Source organism: Onychostruthus taczanowskii, unplaced genomic scaffold (genome assembly GCF_017590055.1).
Source record: "Onychostruthus taczanowskii isolate IOZ18803 unplaced genomic scaffold, ASM1759005v1 scaffold115, whole genome shotgun sequence".
Lineage (NCBI taxonomy): Eukaryota > Metazoa > Chordata > Aves > Passeriformes > Passeridae > Onychostruthus > Onychostruthus taczanowskii.
The window spans coordinates 199,550-226,051 of NW_024498183.1; the positions used below are offsets into that span (position 1 = coordinate 199,550).

General features: G+C 39.4%; 1 protein-coding gene across 2 annotated transcripts in view; it reads left to right on the plus strand.

Moving 5' to 3' along the window:
* Positions 1-26,502, plus strand: part of LOC121348223 (collagen alpha-1(XV) chain-like) — a 116,277-nt gene that overhangs the window by 61,087 nt on the left and 28,688 nt on the right. For both annotated transcript variants that reach the window (XM_041427512.1, XM_041427513.1), the window contains 11 exons: positions 609-671; positions 2,734-2,769; positions 3,835-3,987; positions 7,890-7,958; positions 10,308-10,352; positions 15,173-15,235; positions 16,153-16,188; positions 16,282-16,365; positions 21,382-21,447; positions 23,266-23,301; positions 25,828-25,890. In XM_041427512.1, coding sequence (XP_041283446.1) covers positions 609-671; positions 2,734-2,769; positions 3,835-3,987; positions 7,890-7,958; positions 10,308-10,352; positions 15,173-15,235; positions 16,153-16,188; positions 16,282-16,365; positions 21,382-21,447; positions 23,266-23,301; positions 25,828-25,890 — 714 coding nt within the window. The remainder of the gene's footprint in view (positions 1-608; positions 672-2,733; positions 2,770-3,834; positions 3,988-7,889; positions 7,959-10,307; positions 10,353-15,172; positions 15,236-16,152; positions 16,189-16,281; positions 16,366-21,381; positions 21,448-23,265; positions 23,302-25,827; positions 25,891-26,502) is intronic.

Here is a 26,502-nt window from a genome sequence, read left to right on the forward strand (position 1 = left end):
CATAGGGGAGGATGAGGCCCAGCCTCAATGTTCCCACATGAGGATATCACTGGAGTTTTATCAATCTGTCAACCTACAGGCTTTTCTGTTTGCAGCAATAACACAGAAGTCTCCTCCTTGACACCATTCCCTCTATATCACAAGTGCTTTTAGTGATTCTACCACACAGAAACCCTGGCCACTGATTTTGTCAATACCAAGGTTTCCTCAGCTGGGTCTCATCTAGCACTGACATTGCCAAAAGTGTAGATAACTGAGGTGTCTGGGGATTTCAACCCCATTATGTCTTTTACAGTGTTGTCAAAACCTGCTTGGATAACACCATAATCTTTCATGCTAAGGTTATATTTACAATATGCTGGGTTTTATTTTTGCTTACTATTTTATGATTTTTGTATATAATTTTCTATTAAAATACATAAAAAGAGGGGTTTGATACAAAGCCAAGCTCTCAGATGACAAGAAATAAAAAAGTGTTAAAGCTTAGTGGTGGCTACACATTAGTCTTTCATAACGCTGTATCATCAGTTGGTCCCTAATACTTAAACACATGTTCTAGAAATCAAGCTCTCAAGTGGCACCTGCTTTAGCTTTACTGTCATCTACAGGGCCCTCAAGGTCCTCCTGGCCGTGATGGAGTGGTTGGCTCACCAGGATCAAAGGGAGAAAAGGTGAGTTAAATGTCTTTCTCCTACGTCAATGCAAAATCTTTGTCAATTTTAGGCTGTAAAAATCATAAACAGTTCTCCCTGCAACACAATAGCATCTGGCATCAGTATTTTTTAATGGAATCCAGATACTGATGGCTTATTAGAACACATCTCAAAGACATATTCAGAAATACAGAATTTCCTATTGGCTATTGTCTCATTTTCTGAAGCATGCAATATTCGATATGCAGTATGAGCATATCTCTTGTGATTTGCCCTCAAAAACCAGTAGTGACTGGGCTCACACAGTGAGTCTGGAGGGGAAAAGAGAGAACTCCAGTGCCCAGCCTGGCACAGAGTGACAGCGCATTATATGACAGGAGAGAAGAGTCTGAAGGAGCACAGGCCATTTAAATTGGCAAACAAGAGACGAAGTCATGGCCTATGCTGGCTGGACACCAGATGCCTACCAGTGAAAAGCTGAAGGGTCAAGATAAGGACAGAAAGATCACTCAGCAGTTACTGTCACACGCAAAACAGACTTGACTTGGGGAAATTAATATAATCCACTGCTAATCAAAACATCATTTGAGCACCATTTTTTTATACCTCACTTCAAGAAGGATATGAAGAAAACAGAGACAAAGACTACAAGACAATTTCATCCTCTATGAGCTTCCACAACACACCTTACACACAAGAACTTGAAAATAAATTCCCAAGTGTACATTTTAAGCTCACACACTGTAACAGAAATGAAAAGGCAAGTCTTAAATGGCCAGAATATTGATTTATTTTTATCTCTGGAGGCTGGAGGTTCTGAGTTGTGATATCAAAAGCCTGAAGCTGGTGAAAGTACAGTACACATGGGAACCCACAGCCATCCAGAAAGTGCAGTATGTGTGTTGCAAAGCAGGCACCTGAAACCCATGTCCATTGTAATCAGTGGTGGGTGTTTTACATGGGGGGAGCCTAAGAACAGAAAGAAGTCTAGCTGAAGTAAAGTGAACATGAATCACATACTATAGGAGGATATTGATGGAGAAAGAGAAGCAATTTAAGAGAAATTAAATTTCTTTTAAAATCATAATCTTCTGAAAAAAGGGCTACAATATTTTGCTTTACTGAGTCTGCTGCATTCTGTATATTTGATAAAAGTTCAGTTAGAATTGAAGCACTATGTATCTGCACCTCTTCAATACAAGTAGGAACATTTTTCAATTTTTACTATTTTTTTTTCTGAAAGCATTGATTTAATTTATACTGCAGTATCTGTTTTGTTCTTTATTGCAAATTAATCCAGAGAAGATAACAAGAAAGAAACAACAGGATGCACTGAAAGTAAATTCAGTTTGTTCATTGAGTGACATTCAACATGGAGTTTAGCCATTGCTTTTAGAAAAAAAATATTATCAGATGGTGCTTACTCTTTTTCTTCAGACTTTACTCAAGAAATATTTCTGTAAGTGAGTAAGGACAGGAGCTTGCCAACATAATAATAATTCCACTAGATCCAGAGCAATTTTGAAAATAATTATTAGCATGCATTATTATTGCCTTTCTGTCTATTCCATGAAATAGAAATGGAAAAAAACAGTGTGCAAGTATAGCATAAAAAAGCAAATATTGATGAAATCTTGATTGCAGCAGAGGAACCTTAAAATATTTCTAGTCATCACATCCTGTGTTTGGAAGGGTGCCCTGGACAGCTTGAGTGGGACCAGTTTCCAGTTCTGTTATAGCCCATAAGAATTTTGACATTTATGTTCAGAAGCATGATGATGTGACCTGCAATGTTTAATTCTCTGTGCTCCGAGCCCTTAAAATCTGCAGCAATAATTGAAATACAAGATTGAATCCAGTCAGTATACCAGACCAGAGCTATTAATGTGTTATTGTGACTCCTGAATTGCAGATTGTTTTCTTTTTAACTGAGAGGTCTGATAAAAGGCTTCATGTAAAGGACATTGAATTAAACAACACAGAAATCTGTGGGCATTTGTATTAAGGAAAGATACCATAAATGTGCTTTTCTTGTGTAATGGTCTTATTCTAAGTATGCACAATTTATTTTCTTTTACAGGGTGATCAAGGTCTACCTGGTTCTGCTGGTCCGAAGGTAACAAAAAAGTGTTTTTATAGAATGACAGCATCATTGTGATACAGCACATTACTGAAAAGAGCTGAGAAGTCTTAGAGACTCTCATTGTGTAGCCTAAGTTTCTCAGTTGGCCAGCATGCTTCCCTATGAAGTGTCGTGTAGTCAGGTAACCTTGGCTGTGCACAGCTCTATCACTCCCCTTCCAAGTGGGACTGGGGAGAGAGAATAAGACAGAAAACAACTTGTAGGTTGAAATAAGGCAGTGTTTACTAAAGCAAAAAGTAAGTGAAAATCTGCATGTGTATAAGCAAAGAGAAAAAAACTTTAATCTCTACTTCCCATCAGTGAGTAATATTCAGCCACTTCCTGGGAAGCAGTTGATCTGGAAGGCAAATACTACAAAACAACAAATGCCCCCATTCCTCCTCTCTCCCATAGCTTTTATATCTGAGCTGACATCATATGGTATGGAATTCTCCTTTGGTTAATTTGGGTCAGCTATTATTGCCTAGTCCCTTCCAGGGTATTGCCCACTCCCAGCCCACTTGATGGGGGGCGGGTATGAGAGAATTGTTAAAGAGACAGTGCTGCTGGTGTGCCAGTGCTGCTCAGCAGCAGACAAAACACTGGTATGTTATCAACATTTCCAGCTACCAATACAAAGCACAGCACTGTGAGGGCTGCTGTGGGGAAAACAAACTCCAGCTCAGCCAGAACCAATACACATGATCAGCCAGCTGAGAGAGGTGATACTCCCTCTCTACTCTGCCATCATGAGAGCCCACCTGGAGAGCTGTGCCCACCTCTGGGACCTCCAGCACAAGAAAGATATGCACCTGTTGGAACAAGTCCAGGGGAGGGCCGTGAACATGTTTGGTGGATGACCTCTTCCTGGAGATGTTCAAGGCCGGATTGGATGTGGTTTTGAGCTACCCAGTCTAGTGGAAGGTGTCCCTGCCCATGGCAGAGGGATTAAAAGTTGATGAGCTTTCCAACCCAAACCATTCTGTGATCCTGTGAAACTACTTATTTTCCCTTACTTAGACATATGCAGTATATCAATAGTCTGAATTTTTATTTTAGGGTGATACAGGAGTCACTGGATCAATAGGCCCCAAAGGAGAAGCTGGCCCTATTGGGTCTCCTGGAAAACCTGGACCACCAGGACCTCCTGGGCTGCCTGGGCCCCCTGGACCTCCTGGACCACCAGGACTAAGTTACAGCTTGGGATTTGAGGTATTTTGCTGTTCTGAAGTTTGTTGTAACTATAGATATATTTCCTCCAGAAAAAAGACAGTGTGATCACCTCTATATTTCACAGGTATTTACATCTGAATTGATGGCAAAGTAATTAGTTCTGGATTGAAATTTGCCAAGGAGTGTAAATACAGAGACACATGTTGCTAATTTCTGACCTCATGGTCTGTTCTACTTAGGACAAAAATGTTCTATTGAAAATATAAAATTGCAGATGTTACTTTTTCTAGTTCTGAGAATAATACCTGCATCACTTAAAAATATGAGATTGGGCCAGCTCAAGATGAGTTTGGCATATCATTTGAGAACTGCTCATTTGGATAATGTTGTTGGAACAGAAATTGGCTTTGCACTAAAGAAAGGCAAGGGAATAACACTCAGGTTCAAGACTTAGAGCTACTCCATTAATGTCTTTGTGAAAAGAGGCCAAGAAATTGTCATTATCAATATTCATATTTGTGACGTCACTTTTTTCTTCCTTTTTTCCTCCTTTTTTTTTTTCCCATGCATTTTTCCTTTCTAGTTTACCTGTGTGGCTCAGCAAAGTCTTTCTAGAGTTTTTTATGTCATGGGATATAATTGAGTTGGCACAGTAACTCAGGGTAGTCTCATCAGAGAAGTAAGAACGTTTGACCAAAATTACTGACCCTCTGTAGAATGATGGCAGTAAAGTGGTGGTGTTTAAAAGATACCAGTTTCCCTACATGTTTCTCTTAGTGTCTACCCCAACTCTTTTGTATTTTTCTTTTCTTTACTCTACAGACACTTTGAGGTGTCATGGACGTGACCACTAGTTCTTGTTTAGAGACCTAATTTGCTTTGTGATATCTGACTAAAGAATATTGTGCTATATACACTACTGGTTAATAATCCCACTGATGTCAGTGAATTTCAATGGACAAAAATCTCTCTAGCAGTTCACAAGTTCTTAATTGCCAGCACTGAAATTGTTAGCAAGAAGCAGCTTGAAGTTCAAGCAAAGAGTCCTTTGCCTTGTCTTAGGCACACTACACTGGTACACAGTCTCCCCTGAATAAATATCTAGCTGTCTCAGAATGAGTTAAGGACCACTGGTAAGTCTCATCTTCATCCCAGGCCTGGTCTGAGTCTTAGCCCAGAATGATGGCTTCTCTGACTTACAGTCATCTTCTGTGACCTGTGAGGACCCATTCTTTAAGATATTCTCCACTTTTCATCATTAGCCCTATTTGAGTAAAAGGCAACATGCCCTTATTATGTCACCAAAGAATTCTCCTGAAATTATGTGCTTAGGATCAAGCTCTGCCACTTTTAATACCTAAGTCTCAGAGGAGCAAACTTAGCAGATAAGCAGGAAAGGATAAAAACTGGGAGTCCCCACTTCTATGGATGAAAATGCAGAAGGATTTGAGCCATAACTGCAGTAACAGTATCTTGACTGGCTTCATCTTGAACTTCATCTAGTCCAAACAAAATTGGTATGATTGTCATTTTCCTGAGAGGCATACTACTTTAAACAGGCTTGCTAGTTGTAGCTGATCTTTTGGATGCCCACCCCTGCCATCTGTTGAGGCTGCACCGTGGTCTGCCAGTTTGTTAGGGTGACACTACCTTTTGGTTGGCAGTCTGTTTATTGCGTTAAGGCTGTTTCTGCAAAATACTCCTGTTAGCACTTGTTAGCATCTGTGATCAGCTATGTGCAAAGCCCAAATGGCATGGTGTTTGCTGGCACTTATGCTTGCCAAAAGAACAGTTTGAGCTGCAGAAGGTACCTGGTAAACCCATTAAAAACATGCAGATGTCAAAAGAGATGATGTGTTATATAAAGCAGGCGTCAAGCACTCTCTTAAAGGGAAAAACAGACTGGCACAGTGCAGCCAAGGGAAAGGGCCCGGAAACACAGTGTGTTTTACCCTCCACAGTCAGAGTTTGATTAAACAGGCCAAAGAGAATATGAGGAGATTTTCTGTAGGTGTTTGGTACACCGATAGCTGATGGAGGAGCAGAATGAAAGTCTGAAAAACATTAAATCAATCTCAGATGAAGTTGCACAAAAGGTCTCTCACCTTGGTCCCCCAAAAGGAAGGACCCAATTCCAGCTGTGCATTCCTTCTGCTTCTCTTACTCTTGTGGAGTTGGCAGAAAAGGTCAGAAGAACAAGATCTCTCTTTTTCAGTGGAGTCAGGTCAGATTGTGTTTTCCATACCTTTGGTGTTAAGCTGTCATTCAGCAGCAGCTGGGGGTGATCTAATTGGTGTCTCACCCTTCCCCTTACGCCATCTCCTGAGTGCACCACAGCTGGGCTAAGCTGGGCCATTGCAAGTCACTAAACTGGCAGAAAGGTAAGTAGGCCAGGAGTGGGTCCTCTGACACAAGGGCTTGCTGTCACTAGGAGGTGGAGGTTCTCCTTTGCTCCTCTTCCTTCCCCATCTGCAGACATTCCTGGCACATTCCTACCCTTCATATGCACTAGCATTCAGTATTCCATCAATTCTTCCACAAGAAAATTTAATTTACTAAAATTTTAGAGAACACTTGCACCCCAAAAGTGGGTCATTTATTTTCTGCCATTTTAGTCATCTAAAGGAAAGTGAGGGGATTCAATTCAACACACAATGCTGATGTTGCAAATGAAGGCTGTATGGCTGTGAGCAGGGATGCGAAACAAAGATTAAGATTTTCACTTTTCAGAAAAAGGCAACAATTAATCCAGCACAGCTGCAACTAAAACTGCAGCTAAAACAGAGTGAACAGTTCCCTGCTGGCGTGGCTCATGCAGATGTTTTGAAGAACAGACTGACAAGTTTTGGCTAGACACAAGCCAGGGGATAGGAACATGAGAGCTGCTGGGCCTGAAACAAGTAATTATGGCAGCTGCACTTTTATTTCTTTACTGCTTTGGAACTGGCAGCTCCTGCTTCTGCCATGTATCTGGAATGTCGTAGAACAATGAAAGCTGGAGGGAGGTTGCTGCTTTCTGTGTAGTTTCCTTGAAAACTACTAAAAAATTTCCATGGGAAATAGTAGGTAGTCTGCTCTCAAGGACTCCCACTACACAGAGACTTATTTCTGAAGTCAACAGAGGGCAATAGAAATGGACAGTGAGCTGGAGCAGATGAGCTGTAATGAAAGCCTCAGGGAATTGAGCTTGCTTAGTCCGGAGAACACTTAACTTTAATCTCTGGAAGGTTCCAATGCCTGAGTTTGCAATGCCCTAAACAACCTGATTGGAATTCAGTGTTGACACTGCTTTTGACAGGAAGTTGGGCCAGGCAGCCTCTGAGAGACCTTTCAACATAATTAATTCTACAATTTGATGGTGGAATTTTTTTCTGCTCAATTTCAGAAAGTAGTATTTTAGGCAGGAGTTCAATATTCGACTGTGAGAATTGGGAAGAACCTTTATTGTTGAAAAGTGATTGCTGCCCTTAACAAACTGTTTGCAAGTTCTCCCTACCATAAATCAGTTCTGGTAACCTTTACTAGTCATTAGTGTTTCAGTAGCTGGGTGACAGGTAAATGCTACACAGAAAAATACTGCTTAAAAGTGTGCTTAAACACAGTATGTACGGTCTCAATTCTGCTTGATGCTTGTCAGCCTGAAGTGCTGGAGCAATGGTGTCAAGTTGGCAAGACAGTAAAGACCAGAGTTTCTGTAAGGAAGACCAGCAGTTTTTATCACATTTGAGCAAAGCCTACCTCCAGAACATCATCCATTTTTATCTGAAAAAAAAAAAAAAAGTTAATGAGAAAAGATTAAAATATTTGTGTTCAGTATGTTTCCAGTTTTTACAGAACTTCAGAAAACAGAGCAGTTGGAAAAAAAACAAAACAACACAACCAGGAAAAAAACCCCAAAAGATAAATTCTTAAATTCTGTAGCATTTTGTCTCTTCCATTAGGATATGGAAGGATCAGGTAACATCGACGTGTTGAGTGAATCAAGAATTCCTGGATCAAGAGGACCAAAGGTGAGTGGGTGTTTTAGGGGAGTGGAGTATAATTTGTTGCTAGGTTGTTTGGTTTGTTTGGGGTTTTTTTCCAAACAGAAGTTTCCTCCATTCTGCTTTTTGGAAACATATAGCCCCATTTAGCTATAGACTGAGAGTCACTACATTGAAATGGATTCACTTGCCCTAGAATGTCATTAAAATAACTATGTCCTCCAAAGAATCTGAATGGTATTTCTCTGACACCTCATTAGCTAATGATTTTGTTTTTCTGCTCTGGTATATTTTTGAGATATCAAAGGGTGAAATAAGAGTTTTGTGTTATCTAGCTCTCTATTTCTCCCTTCACCATAATAGATTCCTTTCTCACATATGAAGGTGACTCACGTGTATGAAGATAAAGCTGAAATGTTATAGTTTGACAAACAAATGTGCATAATACAACATGCCACATTTAAACTAAAAAATTGTTCCCAGTAGTGTGGAAGCAATGTCACATACAAAGGGATGCTTTTTTTCTCCATTACTGTGTCTCAGGAGATTTTTTGTTAGTGTGGGCCACTTAAATCATCAAGTAGGGAATATGGGAATATCATCTATCAGTACCAAGCAGGTCATTTGGATTTATTGTCATTCTTAACAATAGAAGGAGTTCCAGTGGTTTAGTCTGGCAACAAAAGGAGACAAAGGCATGATCCAGTAGCTATTTAGAGTCTCTGAGGGGCAGCTGCGAGAATGACGAAGCCGAACTGTTCCTTGTAGTGCCAGATGGTGCAGCAAGGGACAGTGGTCACAATTTGCAGTCGTGATGTTCAGGCTAAGCCTTAGGAGAAGGCTGTTCACTAGAAGGTTGGGGCAATTGCCCAGGGAGGTTGCAGAAGGTCTGGTCTTGGAGTTATCGAGGCTTTGCTGGACAGAAACACGGCTGACCTGATCTGAGCTGGTGACAGTTCTGCTTCAAGGGGGTGATTGGATTAGATGGCCTCCACAGGCCTGTACAATCCTCTGCCTGGGATTCCATGAATCATCAGACACCAACTGAACACTGGAGGCAGGAGTGACTTTGAGCAGCTCTTTACTGTGTTGGTTTAAAGTACTAGTAATTGTGAGTCACTGAAGCTGTAGCTATAGCTTAGAGAACTTTGCCCCCTCTTATGTCTTTTCCTAGATACTAAAAATAGCACAGAAATACAGTTGCAAAAATAAGTATTGAATCTGTTCACTGAAACAAGGAGGTATCTGCAAGCAGGGACAAAATTCCACATTCTGACCTGCCTTAGTCACAGCCTTGCTCTCACATATGGTTTTATAACAGGCATTGTTTCCAAGTCACTCAGCTGTAAATATTAAAAAAATGTTTTGTTGCAGTTGAACAAAATTTTCCTGTTACTTCTTAATTACTCTGCAAAGTTTGAGTCAATACAGAAGACAGATGAGAAAAAGAAGATAAGAAAAATAAGAATTTTGCTGAAATTATGAAAATGCTTTTCCATACTTACTGGTACTTCACTATGAGCCATTTACACCTTATCACAACTCCAGAGTACTCAGTAGTTTTTAGGTGAAAACAAAGAATCTGCTTCAAAGGGGGTTGCAACTCAAAACAGCTGCAAAGAAATAAATTACATTTATTGGTACCGTCTTCGTATCTGTTGAGATTTCTATTAATTTTTTATCAGAAAATAGTGATTGGGTTTTGAAGCAGAAATATATATTTTTTTTTTCTGACAGCTCAGCTCTCGTTTCCAGGGCTTCTATTTTTTTCTTCCACAGATCAGTGTACAGTTTCATTGGTGTTTTCTCATTATTTAGCATTACTGTTTATACCTGCCTTCATATTCTAGATAAAAACAATTCAATCACCTTGTTGAATTCCTTTCTCTTCCATTCAACTTTCTACAATGTCCAGTAATGAACTGCTGTCCATTTTACTGTCAAAGAGCCATAACTGTTCTTTCCAACCCATGTCACCATATAGAGATGAGAAAAATTTGACTTTCCAAATTACTTTTGAAATAAACTTTTTGGGAAGCTGCTTTCAAACCTAGCAAGACTGTGTTGCCTCTAAACTAGTAGCATATCTTAATTTTAGCCAAGAATTAAAATTTGAAAAATTATAAGCAGTTGAAAGCAATACATCACAACAAATGCACTTGGACAAACTTATTTCTAATATTTTCTAAAAATATGTATAGTATGCAGTGACGGCACTAAAATTGTATTTGTAAGAAAAAGTGCTCTCTGTTAACACTACAGGTCTCCGCATTGTTTTTTTAACAGTGATGGTAGTGAGTTACATTTTTTTTTCTGAAAAAAATTTATTTTGAAGTGCCATGTGGATTTACTAGTAAATTCAGTGTATTTTTATAGGGTTCTGCAGGAAGACCTGGACAGCGTGGACCATTAGGACCAAAGGTAAAAACACTTGAAAGATAACCTATATTGCTTTAGCATATTTTTTCATATATTTTTAATTTCTATATTCCCAGAATTCGCCTGAATATAACAGCTTTCCTTTAAGATTCATAAAGTCATTAAGTTGGGAAAAATTTTGTTCCCATTTACACTGGATATCTATGCAGAATGTGTATTATTAGAATGATTTCACATCCAACAAGAGCAGTGAGTAAATGCTAACTGGGCTATTACATTCCGTTACATCTTTGTTAAATTTTTTTTGGACATCTGTCAATTTCTCTTTGTTGCTCATTTATATGTCACTTTGGTCTCGGAAAGGTTACATGTATGCTGTTGAAAGAGAAATCTGCATGAGGAGGCATTCTGGTCCCAGAAAGTGATAGGAAAACATTCTGGAAGGTGCTGGGGGGAAGAAGGGAGGAGCAGTGACTACTTTGCCTTGGTTTTGAGCTTAGAAGCGACTGAATTTTTCCACTTTGATGCTGCTACTGGTTGTGTAACCGATGAGGAAAAAATCGGAGAGGTTAACAGTACAGCAGGACAACACCTTAAATGTGAAGTTAAAGGAATTTAAGGTATTCATTTCCCTGGGAAATAACAGTAACATTGAAAGAGCAGGAAGTGGAACACGAGAAGTGGCAGTGCCCATCCTCTCAATGTGAAATTTTCACCTGAACTTACAGCCAGCACTAATCATTGACTGCCCATTGTCAGCAATAACTACACACACCTAATTCAGAGCACAACAACCACCAAAGATCTGGCCGGCCCCCTCTGTCTAAAGTCTGTAAAGCTCAGCTTCTAGGGCTGAAAAAAGTCCCTCCATAGTGTACTACTCCTGTTACCGCTGGAGCACATTACTTATGAGTGAAAAAACCACAATTTGCACAGCACGTGTTGGTGAGTGATACTGCAGTGGACTGCAAGAATAGATGTGCTCTCACATGATGCTGCTCTGTGCACGTGTGTAGGTGCCGAGTCTCCATGCTGAAAATACTTATTCCCTGCCCTTAGCTGGAAATTTTGTTTCTAAGAAATTCTGCTTCACAAAGATTTCAGAACATGAGGTAGCGAGATTCCTAGAATTTAGGAAATGGGCTGGAGTGGTAGGGGTAGTCATAAATCTTGGCCAAGAGACTTCACCATCACCTTGGTTTAATCACGAGTCATTCATCCCCAAGATACAGGAGAAACAGAAAGGAACATGCTATTGCCTGACATCTTACAAAACCAGGTATACTATGGCAAAATTAATATAAAGTGGTTATAATACACTATCATTCTCATGGGGATGAATTTTACACCCACTTTTCATGATTATAAATGACTTCACTAGGCAACAGTGGCAAAATACAACAACCACCCACTTCCCAAAACCAAGAGCTAATGCATCACGAGGAGTTGAAAGTATAGTTCTGTTTCGTGCATCCTTCGTCCCTCAAACACCCAGACAAGTACAGCTGTCAGAGAAGATTAGCTATGATCAATTTCTTCCTTTTCCTAGCAAGTAAGCATGGAACCAAATTCTGCTTTCCCTTTTATTATTATGAAAATATGTTTTCATTAAAAAACAGCCTGCAGTCTTCATACACTCCTGAATATATGAACTCCCAAAAAGCAGTAAGCATAAACATAACATTTGAGGCAACGGCTGATTTATTCCACTTTATATTCTCTATCTCCAAAGAAAAAACTAAATTGGATATTCCCTGTCTGTTACAAAATTGAGGAACCGTGTCTACTTAGGTCTAAAATCCTGCAAAATCAGTCCCAAAGGCGGAACAGTGCAGTGTTCATTATTTCACTTGTGATTTAGGCAGTGCCTGGGTAGGTGGAGAGAGCAGCAGTGTGGGGGGACTGAGTTAGCTGTTTTGGAGGAAGATGGTGAGTCCTTCGTGGAGGCATGAGGTCATGGCTGCAGCGGTAGATCTGGGGAATGTTACCATGAGCTGATTTCAGACATCAAAATGAGGCTTTCAGGAACGTGGCTTGATCAATGCTCAGCAAAAATAATGAGTCATGACCACAAACTCTTCAGATGTGGGTGGCAACTGGAGTGTTAAAATCTCAGAACCAAGTCACAAATGTATGCTGAGCATCACTTTACCAAAAATATGCCATATTTTTACTAATTGTTTTACTCCATTTGATTCCTTTGTTTTTAATGAAAGTATCATACATGTTTAAAATCCTTGCAATTACTCCTCACTTTAATACTTGAGCCCTACTGTGTCTCTGTGTCAGGGAGAAAGAGGCAACATAGGTCCCCCAGGTTCAAAAATGGGAAGTTTATTTAACCTGATCTAAAACTTCAGTTGTTTCTTTCTTCTGTTTCTTTTCATGCACTTAGTGAATGCACCTAATGAACCTTTCTTGCTCTGTCAGTGTGTTAAAGCCCAGGGTGGCTTCACAAACCCCTTTCTCTGGTGAATTGTGGGTATCAGAAGCCAGCAAAACCTGGTGCTTAAGACTTCTGCCTAAAATGTGGTTAAAATTGTGTCTAAAATTGCATCTAAAAGGTGCTTGTCTTCAAAGGCATCTTGCAAAGTTCTGCACATTTTCACCAGAAGGAAGATAAAAATCAGCAAAGCTTAAACAGAAAACTGAGTTCAACATGCCTCTGTTCCTTCATGTGGTGGTGTGTAGCTTTCACCCCACACCAGAGTGCCCCACAGGTGTGTGTGCTACAGTAAGAGGCTCATGTCTGTGTTAATCCCTGCCTGTTCCTCTTCGAGCTCCTCTTGGATCCCATCCCAAAACTCCTGTTTTCGTCTGCTCTGCTCCTTGCTGGTCCCTGTCTGACCTGAGTGTCTTTTGCAGGCATAAGCCAGCAGAGAGCGCTGATGTGACTCATAGAAAAATTTAAAAAATTAATAAAATAAAATAAAATAAAATAAAATAAAATAGCCTTCTCCTACATTTGGGACAGACCTGAAATCAAAATTTACTCTAGGAAACAAGATAAATGCAGTTATCCTTGCTGAGTATTTACAAGAGTATTATCACAGTCTTATAGCAGCATCTGCTTGTTTATTTTTTAAAAATACCAACAATGTAGCAGGACTCTTCTTGCCATAAATTCCATCTGCTGTACATATTATGAGTGTTGTCATTTCACATAGATATTTGTCAGCATGATAATTAAAGCTGATGCATTGACACAGAGGACAGTAGTTTAACTCTTCTTAACCAGTTTGAGACTATAGAATATTTTCTTTATTATTCCTACATGTCCTTTCTTCTGAGGTCCTTTTTATAGTAATTATTATTGTTTTATGTGAGAGTGCATTTGAAATATGTGTATATTTTAAGTGAAGTGACTACAGAATTATTTTAAAAATAAGCTATTTATCCCTTTAAGCCTCAGACTAAAAAAGATATTTTTCCTCTTGTACCTGAGCAATGAGCTGCATTCTTAAAATATGATGGGAGTTAGAAATAAGGATGTCTCTGGATACATTAGTTGCAATAAAACGTCTTACCTGTCCTGGATCTTTTCTTCCCATTTAAATTTTGTTAGGAAAACAAATGGGAGAAATTATTCAGCATTTGTAATGGTAGGAAGCTATCCTGCAAGTATCAACATGCCTGAAATGACAACATTCTGTTGCAGAAATGCTGTTGTTCCAAGGTTATTTCCTCAGCCCATTTAACTTTGCTGCAGATAGATACTTATAATTTTCCATAAGCACTTGAGAAACTTACGTCCCAAGTACCATTTTTACTGCTCATGCAGATACCAAAATCCCAGTAGCTGCTTTGATGCCCAAATTCCATTAGCAGTCAGACACACTTTATCCTGGCTATAAAGTTGTTTATAAAATGAAGAATAGAGTACTTCAGAAATCATACTTTATTCCTGACCCACACGCTTCACTGATCACTGACAAAAACAGAAATAGCAGTGACAATATCCTTTCTTAATGAAGCAGGCACATTAAATCTCTTTTGGTGGTACTATCTCCTGTTAAAACCCAAAAATATTTTCTTCAAGCAGAGCAAAAAGTTGGAAACAAAAAAGTATTTTCCAAAAACCAAAACTAAACAAAAAAATCCCTGGCATATTAAAAAAAAACCCTCAAAGCCAAAAAAAAAACAAAAAAAAAAAAAAAACCAAACAAAAAACCAAACCTCAAAACCACATACAAAACAAACACCCAAAAAACCCCACCAAAAAAACAAGCTAACAAGAGTAATTGGTCCCTTGGATGAATCATAAGGCTGCTCTGTGTCATTTCCTTTGCTCTTTCATATGATGCAGAGAAAAACAGATGCAAAAAGTGTAGCTCACTGTTTATCTGGTCCTTTAAAAATTTAGAACCTTCTTTTATCCATTTTTCTCAGGGCAAACTGCATTATCATTACTGCTTCAGGTTTTCACATAGAGCAGAGTAGCTGTCAGATTCCAGCAGTCATATACAGGCCTGTATTAAAAAACAGCAGGAGGTGTTTTTGCCCCACATACTGACTCCTGTCTACATCCAATGTCTACATCCCTTCTCTTCCTCCAGCTTGATAGTCACTTAAGTGAAGGGTGGAAATAACTCATCAAATGTATGTTGGGGGAAAGCAACGAAATTCACCCTTTTGCTAAGCAGGGGTGGAAGCAGAAAAACGATTGAAGCTGCAGGGGAAAAAAGCCATAAGCCTGCTCTGGAGAGGGAGAAAGAGCAGATGACTAATGAGATAATGAGCCTCCCCCAAACCTGCCCACCAGCCCGTTCAGCGCCGTATCGTGACCCTCCCCAGTGGCAGCCTCCTGCTTGTGTGAAACTGAATGCAGTTTAGAGAGAATAACTGTGTGTTTTTTGTGGCAGGGGATGCCGGGCACAGATGGAAAACCAGGTTTTCCTGGCATTGCTGGGCATCCTGGAGAAGTGGTGAGTAGGGTTATCATCACCTCTGATCACCTGACACACACTGGCTCCCAAATCTACCTCTTACGGGTCAGCAGGATGAGTGCTTGCTAGCCGAGTGAAGGCCTGGGTCTGTGTTTGTCCTGCTTAACCTGGAGCAGTTACCTCAGACAAAAAACACAGAAGCAGAGTGTAACTTGTCCATGCCTCCCTCATCAGTCAGAAGAGATACAGGCATCTCCAGAGGCTAGTTCTGATTCCTCAATCCTCCTTCTGCTTTTAATTATTCAGAAATCAGCTCTGCCTTTAATTAGACAAAAGCCAGCAGGCTCATAGGTGATTTTAATGTATTTCTCATGCTTAAGACCCTTGAGCATTACAGTGTGCTTTGCCTGGGAAGTCCCACAGCTCATCCCCTGGCACCTTCCTCTCACTTGAACCAGACATGTCTGCATTTCCAGCACAGGGAGTTCAACAGAGGGGCTGATCAAGCTTAGAAATAAGCTGCCTGAAAGATTACAGTTTAGCTTCCCTGTCTTCTCCTATCTGGTCCCCTGGGAAATCCTGGACACAGCTGATGTGGTTGATGCCGGAAAAGGACAATGCAGCCAGGGATGGCTGATTTCAGCACAGTGAAAGAAAGGTTCACTGGATTAATTCCCAGCTAATGAAATGTTTTGTGCCCGTTTGCTTCTAGTCATTTGTGAACTCTGTCAAAGTTCTGGGAAATACTTTTAAACATCAAACCTTCAGAAGATCTGAGTTGAAACTAGTTGGCCCCATGTGTGTTTTGAGAAAGCTGGGAATTGATCATTCTGTACATGAAATTCACTGCTGTGCTTTTTGTGAAGCAAGAGAGAGCACCTTTCATAATTTCCCCTTTTAAATCACTTATGCTTTTTTTTTTTTTTTTTTTTTTTTTTTTAATAAATCTCCTGAAGGGTCCAAAAGGAGAGAAGGGTGACCCAGGACCTCGGGTGAGATTGTGTGGATTTCATTCTTTTCGAGAAACCTATGTGAAATGTTGCAGTAAGTGTATAGGTTTTCCACATGTAATGCTTTTGGAATAGGGTGAACCAGGACAGAATGGGAGCAGTATTGTGGGACCGCCTGGACCACCAGGACCACCGGGACCAGTCATAGCAATACCTAAGGTAAGTGTGCATGTCAAGCATTGAGATCTGTAACTCCCCTTACAGAGAAGAGGGCACAAGTGGTTAACACACTGGCAATTCTGCTGCTCACATTCAGGTCATAAGTCTACTCCTCAAAATAAAAGAATCTCAATATGTCTCTGTATCAAATTGTTTCATTTTGAAAATATTAGATTGGAAGAAAGTGGGTAAAGAGCTTAACTATAAGAGTTGTGAGGTCATATTGAGCATGTCACACAAACTCTTTAGGTGATTCTGCAGTTGGGAGCATCAAATAGAAACCAACAGAGAAATACAAAACTGGGTATATTTAACAAAGCAAAGCACCTGAGGCACAGCAGTGTGTGTGGGAGAGTAATTTCCTAATAGTTGTCCACTACACAAACCAGAGCACTGACTCTGGAAGCAACAAAGGGTGAAATAGTAGAAGCCCATAAAAACTCTCCAGTATGCTTTAGATGCAGGTGTATTTTGAGTGAGTTTTGCTGTGTGTACATCAGCCTTTGCAAAAACAATACTATATGCAGTAATGAAGGCTGGAGTTTAGGATGAATCCCACTTGGAGCTGACAACAAAAATCTTAGTAGCTGGCCTGGTGTGACATTAAGATCTGGAGGAACTGTGAGTGACTGTAGGAAACTTCACCTCTGAGAGGTGGAGGTGCCTAAATCGGCCAGACATGTCCACAGGAATGCATATAAAGCCAGTGAGAAGTGTTTAGTAATTGCAAGAGAAAATGCCCGTCTGAGAAATCTGCACCGTCATTATCATAAAACTGAACTATGCATAACCTTTTTTGACTGAAACAACTGGGCTTTCACTTAAGCTTCTGCTACCAATAGCAAATACAGCATTAATTTTTATCCAATAGGCCATGTCACTCATCCTAACTGAAGGGGTTTTTTCTTTACTGAATTTACTGGGAATCCATGCAGAACACTAGGGTCTTGGATCCTCAGTCTTGGATGAGCAGAATTATAGACTCACAGAAATGTTGGTTGTGTTCAAAGTCCTGCTCATAGAGGGACTGTCAGCAGCTCTACACTTTATCATAATTCTGTTGGAGTTTCTGGGAAACTGCTCAATGGTTGTGATAGAAATGCTGATGTAAAATTCATGTTCTTTCTCACAGCCCTGCCACAGTGTTGCTGAGGGGCCTTAGCTCTTATCAGTGACTAAACAGCTCTGTTTGCTGTAAAAATGAACCTCAATGTGTTGCTCCATATCTCATTAATACTTGAAAAAAGCACTATGACAGCCTCAGAGAGGAGACAGTACATATAAAGAACATAAAAAGATTATTGAAGCTGACATAAGCTAATGATGCTTGCTGAAGGCTGCATGGCTTCATATATGCACTAGTCACAGTCTACACATCTATGAAACATGAAGCTGTGTCTGAAGAAACATAAAGTGCATCCTCTGAATCCTCCTGATCCCCTGTATGAGCTACTTTCACCACGTATTGCAGAAATGTTTACAGCCTGGTAGAATCTGTATCACATTAGGTGTATTATAAGTCCATACAGAATCCCATTTCCTTCTCAAAGTACTTTTAGTCTTTAGAAGTAAGCTTTTTTAAAAAATTGAGAGCTTTTATGGCTTTATATACATTTGTAATATAGGTGTTCTAGGAAGGTACAGCAAGAGCTGTCAAATCCTCTCTATTGTTAATCAGAAGATTTCTCTGAGAGCTTGCTGGACTGGATTTTGATACAGTTCATGAAACATGTGTGGAAGTATATGTCACTATGTATGACATTGAATTCTTCCCATCTCACAAATGTTTGTGTAAGAACAGGACATTTGTTTGCAGTAAGTTTGCTGAGATAGACATTAAATTATCCAAGTGTGTTTTGTTGATACAGTCTCTCATCTTTCATAGTAAGCTTAAAATATGGAAAAGAACTATTGCAAGCAGACCTATCAATTCCAGCTGGAATTGCAGAACTAAAATAAATAACACTGCCAGCTGTTGTAATGTGGATATTGGCTTGATGTGGATAGTGCAGCAGAGATCAGTGATTTGAGTGAACCACAGGGCACTTAGAGAGATTAGTCTCCAGGTCAGGGTCATTCATTTAACCATTGTGTAGCCGAGAAAAATACTTCTTGGGCTACAGAAGTCCAATGGACTTATCCATCAGAGTTGGAAGAAAGTTTTCTTAAGAAGGGCTGTGTGGCTACAACTAAACCAACTTTATGTTGCTTGACCAAAAAAAAAAAAAAATCAAATAAAGAGTTAGTTCAGTTTCAGCACTGTTGAAATATTTAGAGCTGACATGGACAGCTGTGGCTCAGGGTCAGGCCTCACCAGTAAGTATCTGGCTGATAGCACATTGATTGAGCTGCAGTGAAAAGTGGATCTTGGTTTCATTCTCATTTCACCTGGTCCCTATGTGAATGGAGGGGATTTAGTTCCTTCAAGAACCACCTCTCATGAAAATAAATGTTAGGGGAAAACTGAAGTCTGCAGTGGAACTGATCCATTTCCAGGCTTTTGCAGTTCCCACCAGCAATGTGGTCTCAGAGGCTTCCTGTCCCTGCTACCTCCTCTGTTGCCTCCTGTGATTGATCTGGAAGTCTGCTCTGACTCACCATGTTTAAGAAAAAAAACAGTGTCCCTCTGTTTGTTGCTGTTTGATATTCCAAAACATTAAAATCAATATTTCTCATCCTATATTGGCTATTTCACTTTTTTTGGAGCATAGTTGCTGATACTCAGTGCATTTTCATGGATGGAATTAGTGATAACCAGAAAACCATAATATTTGTTGCTATGATTTTATCACACAAATTTAGTTTGGTATAGTACAGAGTAATTTTCAATAGAGAAATGTTATTGGATTTAAATTTCAAACTTTTAAACCTTTATTTTTGGCTGGCACTATTCACCCATAGTTTAGGTTAAAGAAACAAAAGTCACAAAGAAAGGTTAATGTTGAAGGTGTAAAGCAGATGTCAAAAGATTTTGTTCAACCTGTTCTTTCTATAATTTTGACAATGCCAGAATTTCTATAATTTTGACAAGGAATTTCTATATTATAGAATTTCTATAATTCTGACAAGGCCTTTTGGATGCAAAGCTGAAGGTTTACTTAGAAACCAACCCAGACAATCATCCTAAAATATAACACTGAAGAAAATATGGAAAACAATGTTGTCCCTACTATTGTAGTCAGCACTTTCTAAACTAATTCAATGTTCACACTGAATTAATTTAGAAAGCGAATAATTGAAGAGTTATATTGCTGGATTGTTGTTATTAAAGCTGTTTGCACACCCAAACACAAAGATGAATAATTATATACCTGGAGGAAGTTGTGAAGAGTGCAATATTTTCCTCTAATCATCACTCTTCTACCTTTTGTTTTCAAATGTTCCTCAGCATTATGCACAGTTTTCTGACTTCCAATCACAGTTTCCATTTTCAGATCAACTGTATGTGTAAAATATACAATGTGTCTGATTCCAAACTCAGCAAAGCCTTTGGGATTCTTTTCGCTGACTTCAATATAGTTTGGACTGAGCCCAAAAACAATGAATAATGAGTAATTCCACAATGAAAAGACCATGTAAACTGAGGGCTTCTGGATTTCCGCCACCAGATAAAGCAAAACAACTGCAGCAGCAGGACTCTTTTATTACTGTCATTAAAGTAGCAGCCTTTGTCCTGATCCTTTTCTGGCCGTGTAAAACTGGAAATAGAGTTGGGACCAAGGGCATCATACTATCCCTGAAGAGTGCAGCAGAGTTCATGCAGCCTGGGAGATGGAGTGCTGCCTGTAGGATCTAAACTCTATTTTTACTTGACAGTTTTTCCAGTGGTTTTTGTAGAACATGAAGACAGGGAGTAGAAAGAAGCACCCAGTAGAAGCAGCAAGCTTTACCTGTGTGAATTATTCAACATGACCTCAAAGTACAGAAAGCTGACCACACATTGCCATGCTCAGATGATGATTAGGATAGGATAGGATAGGATAGGATAGGATAGGATAGGATAGGATAGGATAGGATGGGATGTGTGATCTGGATTCGAAAAATAGTACTCAGAGACTCATAAGAGTATTGGAAGTGATCTCTGGAGGGCATATAGTCAAACCTCCTATTCAAAGCAAGGTAGTTTCAAACTCAATTCCTGGATACTGTATTCATGTCAAATGTTGGAAAATATTGGTGGTCTGGCCATGTTGATCTACACATGGTTGCAGGCAGTAAAAGAGACATTCAAATCTCAGAAAACCTCAGTGACAATGTGTTTATTCATGTGCTAAGTAAATCCCTGGCACCTGAAGACATGCCCTGTCCTGGTGTTGAGGAGTGTTGGACCAGAGCTCCAAAAGTCCCTGTCCACTTTTGTTATCAGGATTCTGCAATCCAATTATGCATAAATACGTGGGCTAAGGGGGAGCTCACCCATTCCAGGATAGGAAGCAGTGCAATTCCACTGTACTGTTCAGGCATCTTGAGACTCAGTGCTGGGTAGTGCAGGAGCTGCTCCACATCACAGTTTGGGGTTCCAAGCTAGTTTCAGACGCAGCAGTGTGATCAGTGCTGACTTAGGAATTGCAACATGGCGCGCTGCATGGTGTGATGCACACATGTCCAGGATATAATTAAAACTTCAACTCTGCAGCAGAGGATGAGTGTGCTCAGACTGATTCACCGTCTTAGAATGCCAGTGACACACTGGAGCATAAAACCTCCATTTGATCTTTATCTTGCTGAGGAGAAATGTCTCCAGGCTGTAAAATTTGGTGTCATAGCTTTCAAATTAAAAATGTTACTCAATTTCGGAAAACATTCTGAGATCTTTACAGAAGAAACGTAAAAGAAATTCTAGGTTTTTTTATTCCAGATATTTAAAGAAAATTAGAAGTAGAGAGGCTTTTCTGTCACCTTATTTATTTTGGGGGGTTTTTCATAGTTATAAAGAGATAATTTTACATTTCTAAAAATTTGTGTGTGCCTTAGATAAACCATTTGAAATAACCTGTTTCTTAACCCCTTTTTCAGTTACTTCTCAATGACACAGATGGAGTTTATAATTTTACTGAAATTAAAGGACTGCTTGGGCCTCCAGTGAGTATATGCTGCTTTATTAAATCTTCAGATTTGCTTTATCTTCAACATTTTCTTTTGAGTATCAATTAGAGATGAGATTCCTATACATTAAAATTGTGTTTCTGCTAACTTCAGCACCAAATTGAGGAAGTACTTTCCAAACTGTGGAAGTACTTTCAGGCAGAACTCAGTTCTGTGTGAACAAACTACTCTTACACATTTGTATGAAATAAATCGGCTTATCTTTGTTTCTGAACTATATGCTTGGGATTATAGAAATGTAGAACTGTTGCAAAAATAGAGTCCAAGATTTACATTTCTTCAATCTTTTTTCCTTCTTTTTTTTTCAAGTCACAGTGTTTTTCAAGTCACAAAGCATTGGGATAAAAAGTATTTTGCTCGATTCTGCTTGAGACTTGAAATGCTAGGCTCCTGTCTATGTTTAGTCTCACACAGGTTAGCTGTGAATGAAAAACTAGGTATTTCATAAGAGAACAACAGATGTGAAATTGATGTGCTCTTATAGCTGCAAAATAGCTCAGTCAAATACTTGAAATCCTGAATGCTTCTTGGTAATGATTTCAAGTTCCTAGGACTGGGTCCAAAGAGAAATCTATGTATTTCAGCCATAGACTCTATTCAAACTTTCCCAAAAGTGTACAACATGTTGCAATTTGCAAAATCTTAACCACCACAAATTAAGCACCTTACTTTGCAGCTAGTTTAATTTGTGAGTTCCAGTTTGTGTATTTCATTTTATCTGTTTTCTTGTTGGTGGGTACAGTGATCTCCTCCACGTTAAATCCCTGATGAAGCAAGGAAAGTCAGAATGTTCATAGCCAATAGCAGAATTTCACTCTAACTAAAGTTTGCAAAAGCTTTGTATCATATTATTACAGCTGCCCAAAACAAATATTTACTGAATCTGCCATGGAACTGGGAGGAAGGGCATTAGCTCCAGCAGCAGCTTGTAACCTTTTTCTGCTAGCCTAGCATGGCTCTTTCCCACTAGTTAAACCATAGGACAACTTCATGTTATTGTGGCTGCATCCAGCCATGCTTATTGTAAAACAGTTTTCATGGAAGAGTATTTTCATGTATTTCCCAAAGACCTGGTTCTTCTAATCCCAGGATGCCAGGACAGTATGGGTCCCCTTGTGTGAGCTCTGCCACAGTACTTACCACAGGTAATTCAAACCTTTATTTTGTGAGAGATGTTAGAGTCACATTCCCACAAAAAAGGAGTGCGTCCTGTAGCTTAAAGAGCAGTTGCAGTAAGAAAGATTTGAACTGCAGTCTCAAAGCTCTAACCCTAGTCAGGAAACAAGTGCAGTCTCGTAGTGGACGGGGAAATAAACATTCTGCTGATCTGAACCAGAATTAAAGTGTCTCTCTGCAGTTACTAGGACAATCTTAAATGTGCCCAATACAAATCCCAATCTGTGATTCTATTCACAGCCTATTACACACTGTTTTCTATCCAAAGACATCCAGGTCCAAAATGGGAAAGGTGAGGGGCTACTGTGATCTCTGTGCTGGCATCTGGAAAAGATTCAGAGGAGGCTGAATAATGGTTGGATGCCTTTCATATGTAGAAAATGCCATCCTTTTTCAGTCTTTTCTGGATCTCTGCCACACCAGTTTTTGAAAGTAAATGCTAAATTAGAAGCATAGGGTGTTGTGGAGGTTCACACCTTTACTGTCAACTGAATGAAGTTCTTAATTCAGTAGCAGATGAGTTGATATTCACAAATCACACAATCATGAAAAATGCATATTCTGTTTTGCAAGTCAGTAATATGTGTTTGTAAGGGTGTGAGTTTTTTAATTTTGCAGGGGCCAGATGGCAAGCCAGGTCTACCAGGATTTCCTGTAAGTATTAATTGCCTGGGATTTAAACATATTTCCTAGGATTTTTAAGTATTTTTAAATATAGTTTAATATTTTTTAAAATGTTTATTGTACACAATTTGCATTAAGTCTAATAAATTTTTGTACAGGATGCTGCAGGTCTTAGGAAGTTTCCAACCAAGTTAGAAATTTATTCTGTCGGAAACAAAGTGTACTCTGCTAGGCTTATCTCAGTGTCAGTTTTGTGGTTTAAATCTGGGTGTAATTAATTGAAAATTACTACCTAAGGAAAGGTCTATGCCATACAGGAGAAACAAATGGAACAAATGGAATTCTAAATGTTATCTGCATATATATATATATATAAATATATATATGTAACTGTGTTATTCCTCAGGCTTTTTTGTCACCACTACAGAATACAGGAAAGCCCTATGAGATGTACCCTTTTTATTTTATCCTTTAGGAAATATTTATGATTTTTTAATAATAACATACCAGGGCTACCATATAAACATTTCACAACCATAGTATCAAAAGGTGCCTTTTGCTGTGCTACCTACCTATTACGCTCAGACTGCCATACAAACATGTATAAGCATTTTCATCAATGACGTAAGCGTGGGACTTGGAGGGATACCAAGTTAGCAAATCATAAAAAATTGGGAGGAGCTATGAACTCCTTCCAAGGTGGAAAGAGCCTGAAGAGATACCTACATTAATCAGAGGGCTGAAGGATCACCAGCTGTATGGCATTCAGCTAGGGAAAGGGGCAGATTCTGCACCTGGGATGGTCATCCTGGTTGTGCATGTAGACCAGGGAATGAGATGCTGGAGAACAGTGCCAGGGAAAAAGACCTAGAGGTCCTGGTTGGTGTCGGTGTGAATCTGAGTCAGCAGTGCCCTGGCAGCCAGAAGCACCAATCATGTCCTGGGGGGCATCAGGCACAGCATCACCAGCCAGGCAAGGGAGGGGATTGTCCCACTCTGCTCTGCATTTGGCCTACCTCACCTCAAGTCCTGGGGGCGGTTTTGAGTGGCACAATATGAAAAAGACATTAAACTGTTAGAGAGTGTCCAAAGGAGGCCTGTGAAGATGGGGAAGGGCCTTGAAGGGAAACCATGTGAGGAGCAGCTGAGGTAATTTGGTCTGTTCAGCTTGGAGAAGAGGAGATGGAGGGGAGACCTCATTGCAGTCAGCTACTTCCTTGTGAGGGGACAAGGAGGGGCAGGCTCTGCTCTCTTCTCTGTAGTGGCCAGTGACAGGACCTGAGGGAATGGCATGAAGTCGTGTCAGGGGAGGTTTAGGTTGGATATTAGGAAAAGGCTCTTCATCCACAGGTTTGTTGGGCACTACAACAGGCTCCACAGGGAAATGGTCACAGCACAAAGCCTGACAGAATTCAAGGAGTGTTTAGACAATGCTCCCAGGCACATGGTATGACTCTTGGGGTGTCCTGGGCAGAGACAAGAGTTGGACTTTGGTGATCCTTGTAGGGGTCTTCCAACCTAGAATACTCTGTGATTCTGTGATTATTTGGCTTATGACTTCAGACAGTATTGTTCTAATTATTGTATTCATATTCTGTGTGATGTGATGGAATTACTTTCCCTCGTTATGATTGTTCAACAGTTCAGAGCATGCATATGGCTCAGGATCCTTTGTCTATTGTCTGAGAACAATTAAGCAGAAAACTGGGAAAGCTGACAAAAGATGTTAACAAAATGCTGGCAAATTGCCCAAAATTCCACAGAAGGTTGCTTGCTGAGTCCTGAATGTCATGGACTGCAAAGAAAGGGGGGGGGAAAACTCCTTAGACATACATTTAATTTGAAAAAGAGCTGATAACATTTAGAAGGTGATATAAAGTATTGGTCTCTGTCCTTTATAGAATTTCTACAGTCATGAAAATACCATTCTTGATCTCACCTCATGTCATTTATTTATCTCTTGACAAATGCAGAAATTATGTAGACTTGAGTTTAGATCTTGGTGGGTAAAAAGAATGCTTCTGAATGCTCTTGGAAGACTGTAAAGTACAATTTAATCTGACGAGAATGCTTTCCCCAGAAAGCAGATAAGGGAATAATCTTGTTTTCAAGTAGATAAACTCTATTTCATATACTTTTTTTTTTTTTAACATATTGTTAAAAATATACCTCCAGAAATTCTGTTGAAAATCAGTCTGGCTGAATGATCATGGAGAGAGACAGGATTGAGTACAGAAGAAATAGAGAATTTTAGGTTGAATTTCCACTCTTATTAATGTTTGCATATTTCCCTTTGTGAATGTGTGTATCATCCACACTGTGATAAACATCAGGCATTTTTCATTTTTGTCTTTCTAAAAGATTTTACTTATGTAATATCTGGTTTAGGGAATAACTTAATTCAGAGAGCCACTTAGTCTTGTAAGAATTCTTAGATTGTAACCAGAGTGATTTAAGTTCAAGTTTGCCAGTAATTTAAAATTATATTTAGTAAAATAGCCTAGTTCCATATTGTTCATAAATATCACTATGGGTTTATTACTTGCTTTTGCCTAGGGCCCTCGGGGTCCGAAGGGTGATACTGGTTTGCCTGGATCACAAGGACCTAAAGGACAACAGGTATGAAAAACTGCATAGGGGAAAGTATATGCTGAGAAATGTTAGATGACAAGTACTTAGTGACATTAAAAGTTTAATGATTCTAATTTTAGTAGGACTTGGGATTTTAATAAATTCATAAGTGAAAAATGTACTAGGAGGAATGTGAAAATGCTAAATGACATCCCCTGATATAATCTCACCAAGAGCTAATCTTCCTGCACCAGTGTTGAAATTCATCAGTGCAGTATGCACTTATCAGGTTAAGTCTCTTTAAACATTAAACATGAAGTGATCTCTTCTTGCCAAATAATTGTTGTGCTGACACCCTGGGATCCTATCCAAAAGCCCAAATTAAAAAAAAAAAATAGATCTTTTCCTCCTCCTATGCCAGATAGGGCTTTGCCTACAGAATGAAGATTACAATTTTCAATTCCCAAAGAAAGTTTAAGACTTGAGGTGCTCACTTCTTAGGATTCTTTCTCTTGTTTCTTCACAAAAAGTGTGTTTTTATAGCACGGCTGAGAGGGTATTAAAGACTGACTCTGTTCTTCTGTAAATACTGCAGCTGTTCCAGTTTTTTCCCCTTCTTATCCACCTTCGGGAAGCAGGGGAGCGGAACATCTAATATCT